Raw genomic sequence first — 14,447 nt, 5'->3', positions numbered from 1 at the left:
CTCGGGTACGGGTGTCGGGTGCGGGTATGTATCTAGAGGTCGGACTCATCAAATCATAAATTTAAGGATACGCGGACTCGGCAAAAAAATGTCATATTTTTATATTTTTAATCTAATATGTGAGATAAAATGGTATTATATTTAACTTATAGTGTCAAAATGGCATTTATAGCGATTATAAAACAATATGTACATATAATAATAGTGTTATATACAATTATATAAGAAGTATCCGTTGAAAAGTATCCGACACATATCCCATACCCTTGTCCGAGTGTCGGGTGTCCGACACGGGTACTTGATTTATTTTGAAGAGTCCATGTAACATAGACTATGAAACTTGCCAGAACCAAACTATGTAGTAGGATGGAGGATGATTTTCTAGCTAATGACTTAATCAAATTTATTGAGTAATACATCGTGTAAGGTTTTGATGTCAAGTCTATCAAAAATGTTTTTATTTTTTATGTCATAATAAATTATCAAGTGCAAGTTCAGATGCTCAACTTTTGTAGATAGAGACATATAGCAATAGACAATAGTCATCGTTTTGCGTGAGTTAATTCAGACAAGAGATTATGTTCAATGGGATGATCATGTTCTTGATTAGGAGTTGCACGTGCTTTTGCTCCGCAAAGGTAAAATCATAGATTTATCCCTTGTACACCCCATTGGCACCTTCTTAACTTTTGATAACTTGCAAAAGAAGCCTTAAAAATTGGATTGGATACGGATCAGGATTCAACAATCCAACAAGATTTATTTATCAGGATCGAAAGATCCTTATCAGCCATAGACTTTTCACATGATCCAGATTGATTTTGCCCAAATGAATCGTAAGATCTGGAACTGTATTTTAACAACCATGACTCAAGAGTTTATGATATTTTTAAATTTTTTTCGCTTACAGTTGCTTGAAGAGGAAAAGAGGTGTAGAAGAGCAGAAGCTGATCGAAAAACAACAAAAGGTTCAAATTCTAAGGTTAGCGGCTACTTATTTTCTATTTGTTGTTGGCGGGGTTTGTATAGGTGGTTATTTGGATAATGTGATTTGTTATTCCAGCTAATTATCTTCTTGACTGATTTGTATCTCTTTATTAGATTTCGCTTGCTTTGGTTCTTGTTCCTTAATAAGTCATTTTATTGGATTTTGGATTTTCTAATTAGTAGTCTCCCTCGCTGAGATGGCAATTCCAATTATTTGACTTTATGATTGGCCATCAAATTAAAGGGGGTTGTTTGGGAAGTGGTAGATTAGTATACTTTTTGACTTTTTACGAAAAAATATGAAATGTGGGTTGGGGTTGAAGTGATGTGGTAGAGAGGTGAGGTGACCAGTGTTGTCAGTATTTTATGATTCACACGATACAAATCTTACGATTCGATCAAGGTTGTTAAAATCAGGATCTTACATTGGATCGTTGGAGGTGTTTACAAGATAGAATCATAGAATCGGAAACCAAAAAAGACAACTTACGTAATAATTTAATTTAAATAAACATTTCTTAAAAAACATACACAAAATGAGCCTATATTCTATTAAAAAGAAGTGAAGATATTGTGAAAAATATAATACTCCATGTAAAATGTACATATAATATAATATTATACAATAGAAAACTCAATGGTAAAAATTTTGTATTTCATCAAAAAAGAAAGTGAATAAGAATAATTTTATAACAAAATACTTTACAATTTACAATAATACATAAAAAGTGAAGAAAAAATATTTAACAAAATTGGAAATCAAAATAAATTGAGAACTCAAATGAGCGGCTTAACTAAATGATAAGGTTTGTTGTTAGCATTCATGGTGGAGCGGATTCGAGTCACAAAAATAGTCTTTCTAAAAATTAGGATAAAGTTGCAATCATCTTGCCTTCCTTAGACTTCACTAAAGTTAAGTTTATTTTTTCGATTAGTTCGTTTTCTTAAATTACCACAATATTTAAATGTTTTTTCTTAATTTGTTTTTTTTAGCCTATTTGATTCAATACTACTTAATTTTTATTATTTATTTTGACCACATAAATTGGTAACAAACATAAAATTTGCAATAAATAATATCGTATAATACAAAATAAGGCTTGTAAATTAGATCGGATAGGACCGGATTAGGATTCCACAATCCTATAAATCCCATTACCAGGATCGAAAGATCCTACCTATAAAGAATTTTTTGAACGATCCGGATCGATTGTACCCAAATGGATCGTAAGATTGTAGGATCATAAGACTTGGATCGGGGTTCTGATAACCATAGATTCGATACCTTTCAGAAAGATTATTACGTATCTTAAATTAAATGTATCTTATGATACATAAACGATACATGATGTGATATACGATACACGACACATAATGTGATACGTATTTTACATAAATACTTAAATTTCTTTAGCAAATTTGAAAAAAAAAATTCAAATTATTTTATATAAATTAGTATTGTCGAAAAATTTTATTAACTTATTAAAAAAAACTATTTTTGAGATGAGAATGGTACTTTTTAGTTTATTTCTTGACCTTTTTGACATATCTATTGTATGGTTTAGGAATCTTGCATTATTAATTTATGCCTTGTGAAGATAATATATATTGCTGTATGTATATATTTAATTTAAGACACTTTGCTTTTGCAATTGACAGAATTATACATTGTTTAGTGTTTTATTCTCATAAGATATTTGTTTTTTTATTTTATTTTATATTTCTACCTATTTCTAAAGGTATTAAAGTATCTTATGATACATGATATGATACGCAATTCAGAAAAATTAAAAAACGGTCCACGATTCATATCTTGATTTGACAACAATGGATGCGACCCAAACAAAATGATGTAGCACATGCAAAACAAACACCTAAGTGGTATCCAATGATTGACTGTAGCTTGAGATTTTTTGGTATTGCCTAAAGAACATGTGACTTGCTAAGCTATAAGGCTACTTACTTGTTAAATAAATCTATTTTGACAAGCCCTGGCTTCAACCTTTTAGGGCCATGCTAATCTTGTTTTGCTATTTGACATTAACTAGGAAAATTAGTTATATTAAATCATGTGCCGACAATCACTATTGACTACCTATTCCTGTCTTGTTGAACAAGTCACTAAGAATTCATGTAATAAGAGTGTTTGGTGAACTATATTTCTTGGGATTTAAAGATTTTCATCAAATCATAATTTATCATGACAAGACGTGACAACTCCTGCCTAAAATACAATAAGTAAAAGACACTGCACACAAGAATTAATGATCTCCATGGTGCAGCCCTTGAAAGTTGTGGATAAACTTTTTGAGTGATAAGAAGCACATACCACTTTTGACTTTTTGCAAGCATATCTGCATCTTGTTTCTCAAAATAGTTACACCCTGATAAGGGGAAGACACAAAGAGCCCGTTTGGTTCAATTTTCAAATCCATTTTCCAAAACCTAAAACCCAAAACTTGTTTGGTTTTGGGTTTTCACAACATATATTTCAAATCCGTTTTCCAAAACCCAAAATTCAAAACTTGTTTGTTTGGTTTTCAAGTATTCGCCAAATAATTTTTTATGTTTTAGATGTATATGATCTACATGTACTTAAATAGTAAACAAAATGTGAAGAAACCAAAACAAATTTAATAAATACATAAATCATTAAACTTGTATTACTTTTTTAAACTGGGTGATTTTTTTTGTTTGTATATTTGTCATTATTCAGTAATTTTATAAAAGTTTTTCATAGATGTGAAACTTTTTAAATGTATGTAGCTTGAGTAGATATAAAACTAGAAAAGAAGTGTTAAAATTTCTAAACCACTCATAAAAAATAATAAATCACAGTAAAACTCTGCCGTATAGATTAGATTAGATGCATCTAAAAAGCATAGTTAGATTATGTATATGAAATAAATAAATAAATTTGACTATAATATTGTAAAAAAGTTGACTACAAGACAAAAAAACACAAGACCCAAAAAAACACAGACCCAAAAAAACTCAAAATTGAGTTTTGAAAACCCATAACCAAGCAAGTTTTGAATTCAATTTTCTAAAAACTATTTTAAAAATATACAACTCAAAAACTACTTTTGAAAACTCATAACAAAACAGGTTTTGAGTTTTCAAAACTCTTTTGAAAACTAATTTCAAGACTAAGCCAAACGGATTTGGAGTGAAGTCTTTTTCTTTTGTTAATACAGGTGACATGTTCAAGCCATGATAAGAAATCTACAAGACTACAACAGTGTTTCTTACCGATAAAAAGAACAATAATGTGTATTAATTAATTCCTAAATTTTTGGGCAACCTACATTACATAATGACAAAATTTGTTAGGGTAATTTGAATCCTGCCATGTTTGGAGACTGGAAATTTCCTTAAGAGCATCTTCTTTTAATTTTTTTTGAAATTCAACTCAGCAAAGCTTTGTTCCAATTATTTGAGGTTGGCTACATGAATTATGTCTTTCCATTCTACTTTTGCTCGATCTAAAGCCAGCATACCAATTAAATGATGTGCTAATATGTCTTTCCTTACTACCTCTCCTGTGGTAATTTTGGTTTCCATCAATCCCTAGCATTACTTTTAATGTGGACCAGACCATACCACTCTTCTTTATTAGTGTAGTTAGTGATCTTCGTTATACATGAATAAACCATTTAATCGATTTTCTTTGATTGTATCACTTATAAATGCTACTTGTACCATTTCACTAATTTGTTTATTCCTATTAAATTTATTCGTTTTACAATACATCCATCTAAGCATTTGCACATTTTGCATAATCGCATCCCAACCACACTCAATATGAAAATGTTTCTTATTTTCCTTACATTCTAAACGATAAAGCCCTGTGGTCTTATAGCCGTTGTGTAGAAATTTTCATTGAGTTTTATAGTTATGTATCTATCGCACAATAAATAGGAAGCATTTCTCCACTTGTTCCATCCTACTTTAATTCTATGACTAACACCACCACCATTCTCTCCACCATATGCATAATCAAAGCTTAGGTGCTGAAATTGTTCACTTTTCTGTATTTATTGGCCTTTGACTCTGACTACTCGCTCATGTACACTTCAGGTTTTATTAAAGTTGCGTAACATTTTTGAAATGCAGATTATTTTGACATTTGTTTGTTCTATTTTGCCATGTCAACTCACAGGCAACTATGAAACCAAATGAGATGCTGATTTCTGATTATTAATCCTTTTATTGTTCATAGATTATGTCAATGTATAAAATTGTGCAGAAAGGGAATGCGCCTAAAGATGATATGAAACGTGGTTCAAAACGACCTGATCTGAAGGCAATAACTAAGGCAAGTCAATCTTTGATGGGCTAAATACAATTCTGGCATTGTTCTGTTGGTGCTCCTTTTTAAGCAAAGTGCATTGTGTAATTCTCCATTGATGTTCTTACAGCTTGGTTATTTGTCTCTAGGTCACAGATTTCACTGCTCAATGCCTAAGCATGTTGCATAATCAAGTCTCATGTGGATGTTAAGAATTCTTGTTTTGGTTATATTTTAGATCATATCTCTGTGCATTTTTATATTAATGTATAAAATTGTGCAGAAAGGGAATGTGCCTGAAGATGATACAAAACTTGGTTCAAAACGACCTGATCTGAAGGCAATAACTAAGGCAAGTCAATTTTGATGGGCTAAATACAATTATGGCATTATGCTGTTGGTGCTCCTTTTTAAACACAGTGCATTGTGTAATTACAACTTGGTTATTTGTCTCTAGGTCACAGATTTCACTGCTTGATGTTTAAGCGTGTTGCATTCAATCCCACGTGGATGTTGAAAATTCTCATTTTGGCTATGTTGGTGTAGAAATAACTAAATAATTATGGAGTCAAAAAATAAATATGGGCATGAATCATCACCATGATATGACACCATGTAAGAAATAATGTATAGAGAAAGAGAGAGAATAAATTGTATGTATTATTATTGATTGATATATTGATATCTATTACAATTATTCATGATTCCTATATATAGAAGAGGGTGAGTGTGTAGTAGGTAAGGAGTAGGTGAAGTGGAGGTGGTAGTGGTGTAGTGGGTTAGGTTTAGTGGAGTAGGTTTAAGTGGGTGAAGTAGGTGGAGAGTAGGTGGATTTTAACAGCCCCCCGCAAACTCAAGAGGGATAGGAACTAACCAACTTGAGTTTGGAGATAGTAACAAAACAAGAAAATACATAAAAATAAAAAAAAGATAGGAGACACTGTATGGTCGTGTCAGACCTTTGGTGATGGCACTGTATGGTGGTGTCATAACGTTGTAGAGGACACTGTATGGTGGTGCCAGACCGATGTAGAAGACAGTTTATGGGGTCATGTCGGACCGTTGTAGCAGACAATGCTGTGACATTTGTTGTGACAGTTTACGGAGTCTTGTTGGACCCTTGTAGAAACTAACCGGAATCAATGTCGGGACAGTTTACAAAGTCTTGTCGGACCCTTGTAGAAACTAACCGGAATCAATGTCGGGACAGTTTACAGAGTCTTGTCGGACCCATAAAGGAGCTAACCGGAATCAATGTCGGGACAGTTTACAGAGTCTTGTCGGACCCATGAAGGAGCTAACCGGAATCAATGTCGGGACAGTTTACAGAGTCTTGTCGGACCCATGAAGGAGCTAACCGGAATCAATGTCGGGACAGTTTACAGAGTCTTGTCGGACCCTTATAAAGTCGCACCCTCAAAAGGTGTGCCCAATCTTTCAAAAGGCGTGCCATCAAAAGGCGTGCCCACTTTATCAAACGATGTGCCATGAAAAGGCGTGCTATCAAAAGTTGCGCCCTCAAAAGGCGCGTCTACTTCATCAAAAGTCGTGCCCGACAGAAAGCGTCGAGCCATCAAAAGGTGAGCTGGAGACGCGGCGAGGCACGTGAGCGACAGAGCGGCGTGTCGGCCGCGTCGTCAGTGTCAATATAAACCAATGCGGAGGCGGAGGAAACCAAACCAGACTGAAACCTCTGAACTTGTCATTCTGAAACAATCTGTAAATACTCTGTATCCAACCCTTCTCGGAAACACTCAGCAACCCAAAAAACATGGCCTCTTCTTCCCGTTCAGCTACCCAGAACATGGCCTCATCTTCCCGTGGTCTGCTCACTCTCTTTCCCGACCTCAACGAGTCAACAGGAGAGATAACAGGTGCGGTGGCCCGTGAACCTCAACCAAACACCTCTGGTTTTGCTCCGTTGAACTTTCCGATGCGGTCGGTGGAGCAAAAAATGGCGTTGCAGTCGGATGTGGAGGCCAATCAGTATACCTTGAAGTCATGTGTGGAAACCATGACTGCGGTTACAAATTTGTCGAACCGGCTGCAGAGTAGGACAAATGAGGTGCAGCAGTTAAACGCCCAACTGGCTCTGCTCCAACGCATGTATAAGGATGCGCGAGCAGAGATAAGTGTGCTAAAGGCGGAAAACAAGGAGCTGAAGCGGAAGGCCAGTTTTATGTTCCGATTTGGAGGGCCGCCATATGCTGCAGTGGAGGAGCAGAGAGTAGTGATCATGCCCAGTGGAGTGGGAAACACGGAGGCAACACCGGCAAGGGCCGCCCAAGACGGCGGCAAGAAGAAAAGACCGGCAGAATAGGCGAGAAGAAAAATCCCACTGTTCCGATTTGTGTTGGTTGTGTTTTGTTTTGTTTTGTTTTGTGTTTTTTTTTTATTTTTATTTTTTTTATTTTATTTTATTTTTTTTTATGGTGTAAAATGCTGATCGGGGTTGATCCCCGGCATGAAGAAATGACAAGTTTGTAAAATGTTGTTGTTGTTGTTGTTTTTTTTTTTTTTTTTTGGGAGTGTTTTGTTGAAAAAATAAAAATAAAATGAAAGAAAACAAGGGAGAAAGAAAATAGATAAAAAATATTTATAGATGGATTATATGAAAAACATCAGTGCGATTGTTTCAAAATAAAGTGGGGTATTTAAAAAAGAGGAAAAGTGACTTGGAAAAAATAAATAAAAATATGTGATTTTTGAAATCAAATGGAGGAGAGAGAGGGACAAACCCATGTGATAAAGTGGAGAGAGAGTCGGTGAGTGGGGTGCAAAAGGTGAAGGAGAAATGATGGATTGAAAATGGTTTGGGTCAAAAGTGGACACTGTTAGTGGGGAACATGAGTGCATTGATTATAATAATAATAATAATAAAAATAAAAAGTTAGAACAGTTGGAGAGAATGAGTGGAGTATGGTAAGGGTTTCATCCAAAGCCAAAAATCCTGCAGCGAATCACTTCGCAAATCCTAGCATGAGCTTTTTCTCTTTCCAGGCTTATTCATGAATTTCCTGGTGATTTCAAGAGCCTCTGGTGGCATTGTGGCAGAGAACACCCCAACCTGGATTTTGGGTGGCAGCAACTGAGAACACCCCAACCTGGATTTTGGGTGGCAGCAACTGGAAAATATCATAGATCTGATTTTTAAAAACCTCGTGACAGCATTTCATCAGCTTCATCCAAGACAAACATTTTGATGAAAACAGGGCGAAGTGATTGTCTCCGCAACATGTCAAACACACGACCAGGAGTACCAACAACAACATGAACCCCACTGGAGAGAATGCGCTGATCTTCGCGCACACTAGTCCCTCCAACACAAGCATGAACCTTCACACTTTGCTGGGCAAGTTCAAGAGTGGGTGGAAGAACCAAAGCTTGGCACTCAACCAAGCTATAATCTAGCTGCTGCAGAATTCCAGAGCAGAATGTTGCAGTGTTTCCAGTTCCAGACTGTCTCGTCATATGAGGTGAAGAATTCTTCTCCATCAGCCTCACACATGACTACAGTTGCACAAATCTTTGTTGATTTTATCAGCGGAATAGGTTGAGGTCCGGCGGGCGGCTAAGGTGAGGTTGCCGCCCGCCGGGGAAGCGAAAATACTAGGTTTTAAACCAGCTCTGATACCATGTAAGAAATAATGTATAGAGAAAGAGAGAGAATAAATTGTATGTATTATTATTGATTGATATATTGATATCTATTACAATTATTCATGATTCCTATATATAGAAGAGGGTGAGTGTGTAGTAGGTAAGGAGTAGGTGAAGTGGAGGTGGTAGTGGTGTAGTGGGTTAGGTTTAGTGGAGTAGGTTTAAGTGGGTGAAGTAGGTGGAGAGTAGGTGGATTTTAACACACCAAATTTACGGGGGTTATATTTTAGATCATCTCTGTCTGAATTGACCATTTATAGAAAGTGATTTTATGGAACTAATCATCAAGACACAAGGATTACAGTAAGCCCAAACGACTCACAAAGTACTTTTTTTTTTTTTTGTTCCCAAGTGCGAATTCAGTTGATATCCTACGCATGAGGTATTTAGTAAGCACTACAATAGTGTCTATTACTTAATTTAAATAATTTTTATTTTTGTTTTTAATTGAGGCCTTTGTTTTGTATTGAAGAGTTATTTTACCTCGTTGACATTCATGCATAAATTTTCGCTGTATTCTTTTTTAGTCCAAGTTTGTCTTTGAGTTTTTCTGAAGTCTATTTGTTAAGTAGGGAAATCTGTCAACATGTCACTGGACTATTGATGAGTTTTTTAGAAGCAACATTTCCTTCAGTTATTTATTTATTTATTTTGACAGCCATATATGTCTTCGGATTTTGGGTTTATGTGATAACTGAATATGTTAGTAAGCAGATTGACAGCATTATCATGTTCTTTTTCTGGTGTTAATCATGAATGATATTGGCTATGGTGTATTTCTAGAGGTTGATGATATTTAGGTTTGCTTATGCATTGCTCTGATGTAAAATAATAATGACTGTCCATAAAAAAAAAATTGTGGCAGATGATGGAGACCAATACTGTACTGTATCCAAGTAAAAGATTTGGCTCCATTCCAGGTTCGTAGCGTGTACTTATATTGTTTTCAGTCACATTTTGGGTTTAGTTTTGCTGTTGACTGGGGTGTCCATCATTAGGATTAATTTAGTTTAAGATAAGTTTGAATAATTTGAATTCAGGCATTGATGTTGATCTTGCTCTTATGATGGTAGGTATTGATGTTGGGCATCAGTTCTTTTCACGGGCTGAGATGGTGGTTGTTGGTTTCCACAACCACTGGCTGAATGGAATTGATTGCATTGGGAAAAGTGCTAGCAAGGTGATGCATTATGAAGAAGTGAATGAAACTACCATTGGGTCTTGAATGGTTTATTTTGTTCTTAAATTTTTATGTTCTGTGGAGCTCAGAATTTTAAACTTTGCTTGAGTTTATAGTTTTCTGTATATATCATCTGTTATTAGTTATCTTTGTCAAATTATGAGAATAATAGAAGTTCAAGGTTGTGGTCAGGATATTCATCTGAAGCTTAAGAAATGTGTTGGTTGGCTGAATAAGTAACTGAATGATTTTGTTTTGTCTTATTTTAGGTAATCCACTGGATCCTCAGATCTTAGAGTGATGTAGTTGGTCTTTGTTACAATTATTTGGTTTTGAATTGAAAATCAACTGTGATGGAATAGCAGTTTAGTCTTGAAATTCTAATTTTAGTTTTGGTCAATGCTTAAATTTCTTGAGATTGTTTGTTTCATACGTTTCATCTTCTGTACCAGCTTGATGCTGTCAGTGCCCTGTTTAGAAGTGCTCTACATCAGGGCTGATGGACGTGTATTAACAATTATATCTTTTAGTTACAGCAGACCGTGTTTTGGTTGTTTATTTCGCATGGTATAATCTTATTTTCTAAATCCCCTGTGGTTTTGTTGCTGATGTTATAAGAGCAATGCTAGGGACCCCCCAAAAAACCACCAAATATTCTACATAATACTCACATGGGTGCTCTAGCATTTGGGATGGGGAGAGTGGTGTACAGGTGAGGTGCGGCAGTCACATGGGTGAAGTTTGTGGAAGGGGATATGGTTAGGTCGGGAGGAGTTTTGGAAGAGGGTTTGTTTTTAGGTTGGGGTGGGGGTTCGGGTCAGGTTTTGGAAGGATAGGTGGTGTGGAGCAGAAACTCTGGCGGCAAGGTTTCCTTTGATTTCTCATATTGTTGTTGATGGGGAGGTGATGGTGGCGTTTTATGTGCATGTGTAAGGGCAAGTGGTAGTTTGGAATGTTGGCTTGCGCTGTGATGTGAGGTGCAGGATTGGGAGTTAGGGCAACTGGTGGATTTGTTGGGTTTTTTGTATGGCCTTCGATTTGGGGGGGAAGGGGAGGATACCTTGGGGTGGGTATGCTCGAAGTCCAAAGGGATTTTCTTGGTGTCCTCTTTTTATCATTTGCTTGTGGGCGGGGATGGTGCTCCATTTCTATGGAAGAGTGTTTGGGTAGTGGGCTGTCCGCTTAAAGTTGCTTTTTTTGTGTAGACAGCGGTTTTAGGGCGTATTCTGACTATTGATAACTTGATTCGTCGTCGTCATATTTTAGTTAATTGGTGCTGCATGTGCTGTGGGGATGCGGAAACAGTAGACCATCTGCTTACCTATTGCTCGGTTGTTTCACGTCTGTGGATGTCTATTGTTGCTCTTTTTGGTTTGGTTTGGGTTCAACCGGGATTGACGGTGGAGGTGCCGCAGAGTTGGGCTGGGAAGAGACATTGGAAGGCGTGGCTGCTTGTAGGTCATCATTTGATGTGGTTGGAGCGGAATCGGCGTGCCTTTATGGGCGTGACTTAGTCGGTTCCATGTTTGGAATGGCGTTTGCTTACTGTGCTACATAGTTGAATTACGGTTCTAGTAGATTTGGATGTGCTGACTTTTGTAGATTTTGTAGAGGATTTGATTAGTTAGTTGTTTTGGTTTTGCTCTTTTTTTGGGTAGCTTGTTAGCTAGCCCTTTAGTTGGTTTTTGTATTCGTTGCATCGCCTTGATGCTTTTTCAATAAAGTTTGATTATTTATCAAAAAAAAAAGAAGAAAGTATTAGGCCATTCCTTGACTGAGTTTCAATCTTTGTCTTTATAAGGCTAGTTGTCATTGTCACACAATGAAAAGCCATTTAAGTTTTTTCTTGGATTTTGCAGGACTACAGTGGCTACACATTACCACTTGCAGTTTCCATTGTTTTGTCTGGACAGTATGAGGATGATCTGGATAACTGTGAAGATATTGTTTACACTGGTCAGGGTGGGAATAATTTACTTGGCAATAGACGACAAATACAAGATCAAGTAATGGAACGTGGTAATTTGGGATTGAAGGTGTGTACCTTTGAGTTCTCATTATTTGGACCGTTTTTCTCTTGTTTGTTGTTGTGTTATGCATTGGTCCATTCTAATTTGGCCTTATACATTGTTGGCAATTCTTTGAACTAAACATGTGGTGAGCTGTGAGCAGTTTCTGTTTCTTTTGTTCCTTTATGTTAAGCTGCCTTTATGTTCGTTATGGGAAAATTCATTTGTGTACTTCAACCTTGTGACTGCTTTGAACCTTGAACTTTTACTTGAAGAGTACTAGGAGTTGTTAAAGAGATTTTGTTTCTTATATCTTATCGTAGTCGGTCTAAAGACTCTTAAGTCTTAACCCCTTGGAAAGGATGAAGTCTTGTTGTTTAGGTAATGACTTGTAGAGAATTCCTTTTCAGATTCTTAAGAACATGTTGGGCATGAGATGGGAGAAAATAGATTAAGATGGTTGGTCATGTACAATGAGACTAGTATCTGTACTGCTGTGGTGTGATATGATATGATCCAAGCCAAAGCTTGTATGAGGATGAGGTGAAGATGAAAATGGATGTTGTTTAATTTAATGAGAGAGTTGTTGGCCTATGGTTTAACAGAAACCATATGTTTTGATTGGAGGTAATAGGTGTTTCAAAATTCATGTAGGTAGGCCTTGGACTTGTCACTTGGGTAAAAAAGCTTTGTTAAATTATTCAAGCTGTTACAAAATTAAAAGAACACTTCGCATATTATTTCTTTACTTTCTGTGCTTACGCATTGGAGTTTGAAAACTAGTGACTTTTAGGTTATTATACTAGCAATGTGATAGAAGCCTTTAATGCACACACTAAAGAAAGGTAATTTATAGTGGAAGAAAGGGCAATGTTTAGACCTTCAGAGATCTTGAAGGACAAGTTGGTCTACAGCCTACACCTTATGTGCATGCTTGCTGGTAAAATGCTATTATGCAATAAATTAGATCTTAGAGGGGTTTGGGAGCGGGCTTTGGATCTGGAGCACTTAGGCTTGTTACATGTTTGTGAAATTTTCTATTTTATGCCACTATGGGGATGGGGTTGCAAGGTGTTGTCTTTTCTGAAAAATGTTAATCATGAAGTTTATTAAGTGCAGAATTGTATGGAGCAAGGTGTGCCTGTTAGAGTTGTTCGTGGCCATCAGTCCGCAAATAGTTACGTTGGCAAGGTTTACACATACGATGGCTTATACAAGGTAGCTAACTGGAACATACTCCTTAAAAATTTTAACCCTTGTTTTTCTGCAATGCTTTTTCAAGTTTCACAACTTTCTTTTGCATTGCGATGGAAAAGTTGCATTCATGTTTCAGTAGACACCAGGAGTTATTATACCATTTCTGATAGTCATCTACTATTTTTATTTCATTTTTATTTTATTTGGGGAACGCAACAAAAATTTGGGCCTGGATTGCACATTGATATGAATAGTTTAACATTGCATTCCTATGTATATATTAGTTTAATTATTTTGTTTTATTGTGTCTTGGATGACATTATTCAGCTCTGGCATCCTAGGAAGGTGCTGTTGAAATCACCAAAGAAATGTCTTGTGTTGAAAGTGAAAATATGCTCCATATAATTCATACACCCTGGAACCACTGCTTTCTGTAGAAATGAAACAGAGAGCACCATTTTACGGATTGAACTAAATATGTGGAATTGAATGGGCAAAACTAGGTCTGAATTGGAAATTACTTCAAGCCTCCAAAATTAGTTACTATCAGCAACTACTACCAGCACTGGAGGGCATCAGCTATGACGTCACAGAACTGGTACCAGCATTGGACAGGTTTATGTGGGCATCAATACAGTCCTATTGACAGGCTATGGTGTGGCTGGTTTGGTGTTTCGTTGCTTTTGGAACTTCTGAATGAAGAAATTTAGGCATGTTTGTTTATCCCCCATGTTTGTTAAATGACTCCAGATATGTGCTGCTATGGGATTTATATCCCCCAAAATGGGGGATAAGCAATACTGTAAAAATTTATGTATAGAGAAATAGAGAGAATTGTATTATTGATTGATATCTGATATTAATATATTACAATGATTCATGATTCCTATATATAGAAGAGGGTGAGTGTGTAGTAGGTAAGGAGTAGGTGAAGTGGAGGTGGTAGTGGTGTAGTGGGTTAGGTTTAGTGGAGTAGGTGAGGTGGTAGTGGTGTAGTGGGTTAGGTTTAGTGGAGTAGGTTTAAGTGGATGAAGTAGGTGGAGAGTAGGTGGATTTTAACAGCCCCCCGCAAACTCAAGGGGGATAGCAACTAACCAACTTGAGTTTGGAGAGAGTAACAAAA

General features: G+C 36.3%; 1 protein-coding gene across 2 annotated transcripts in view; it reads left to right on the top strand.

Moving 5' to 3' along the window:
• LOC114289847 (histone-lysine N-methyltransferase, H3 lysine-9 specific SUVH4) overlaps positions 1–14,447 on the top strand; it is a 34,051-nt gene that overhangs the window by 1,828 nt on the left and 17,776 nt on the right. The window contains exons 3-9 of one of the 2 annotated variants that reach the window (XM_028233672.2): positions 911–982; positions 5,237–5,305; positions 5,562–5,630; positions 9,804–9,858; positions 10,012–10,118; positions 11,978–12,154; positions 13,247–13,345. In XM_028233672.2, the coding sequence (XP_028089473.1) occupies positions 911–982; positions 5,237–5,305; positions 5,562–5,630; positions 9,804–9,858; positions 10,012–10,118; positions 11,978–12,154; positions 13,247–13,345 (648 nt within the window). Of the gene's footprint in view, positions 1–910; positions 983–5,209; positions 5,306–5,561; positions 5,631–9,803; positions 9,859–10,011; positions 10,119–11,977; positions 12,155–13,246; positions 13,346–14,447 lie in introns of both variants that reach the window. The other variant, XM_028233666.2, reaches the window with a different exon arrangement.

This window comes from Camellia sinensis, chromosome 1, assembly GCF_055761805.1.
Source record: "Camellia sinensis isolate YWXY chromosome 1, ASM5576180v1, whole genome shotgun sequence".
Lineage (NCBI taxonomy): Eukaryota > Viridiplantae > Streptophyta > Magnoliopsida > Ericales > Theaceae > Camellia > Camellia sinensis.
Note: the sequence above shows the minus strand (reverse complement) of the source record. Positions and strands in the feature narration are given on the sequence as shown.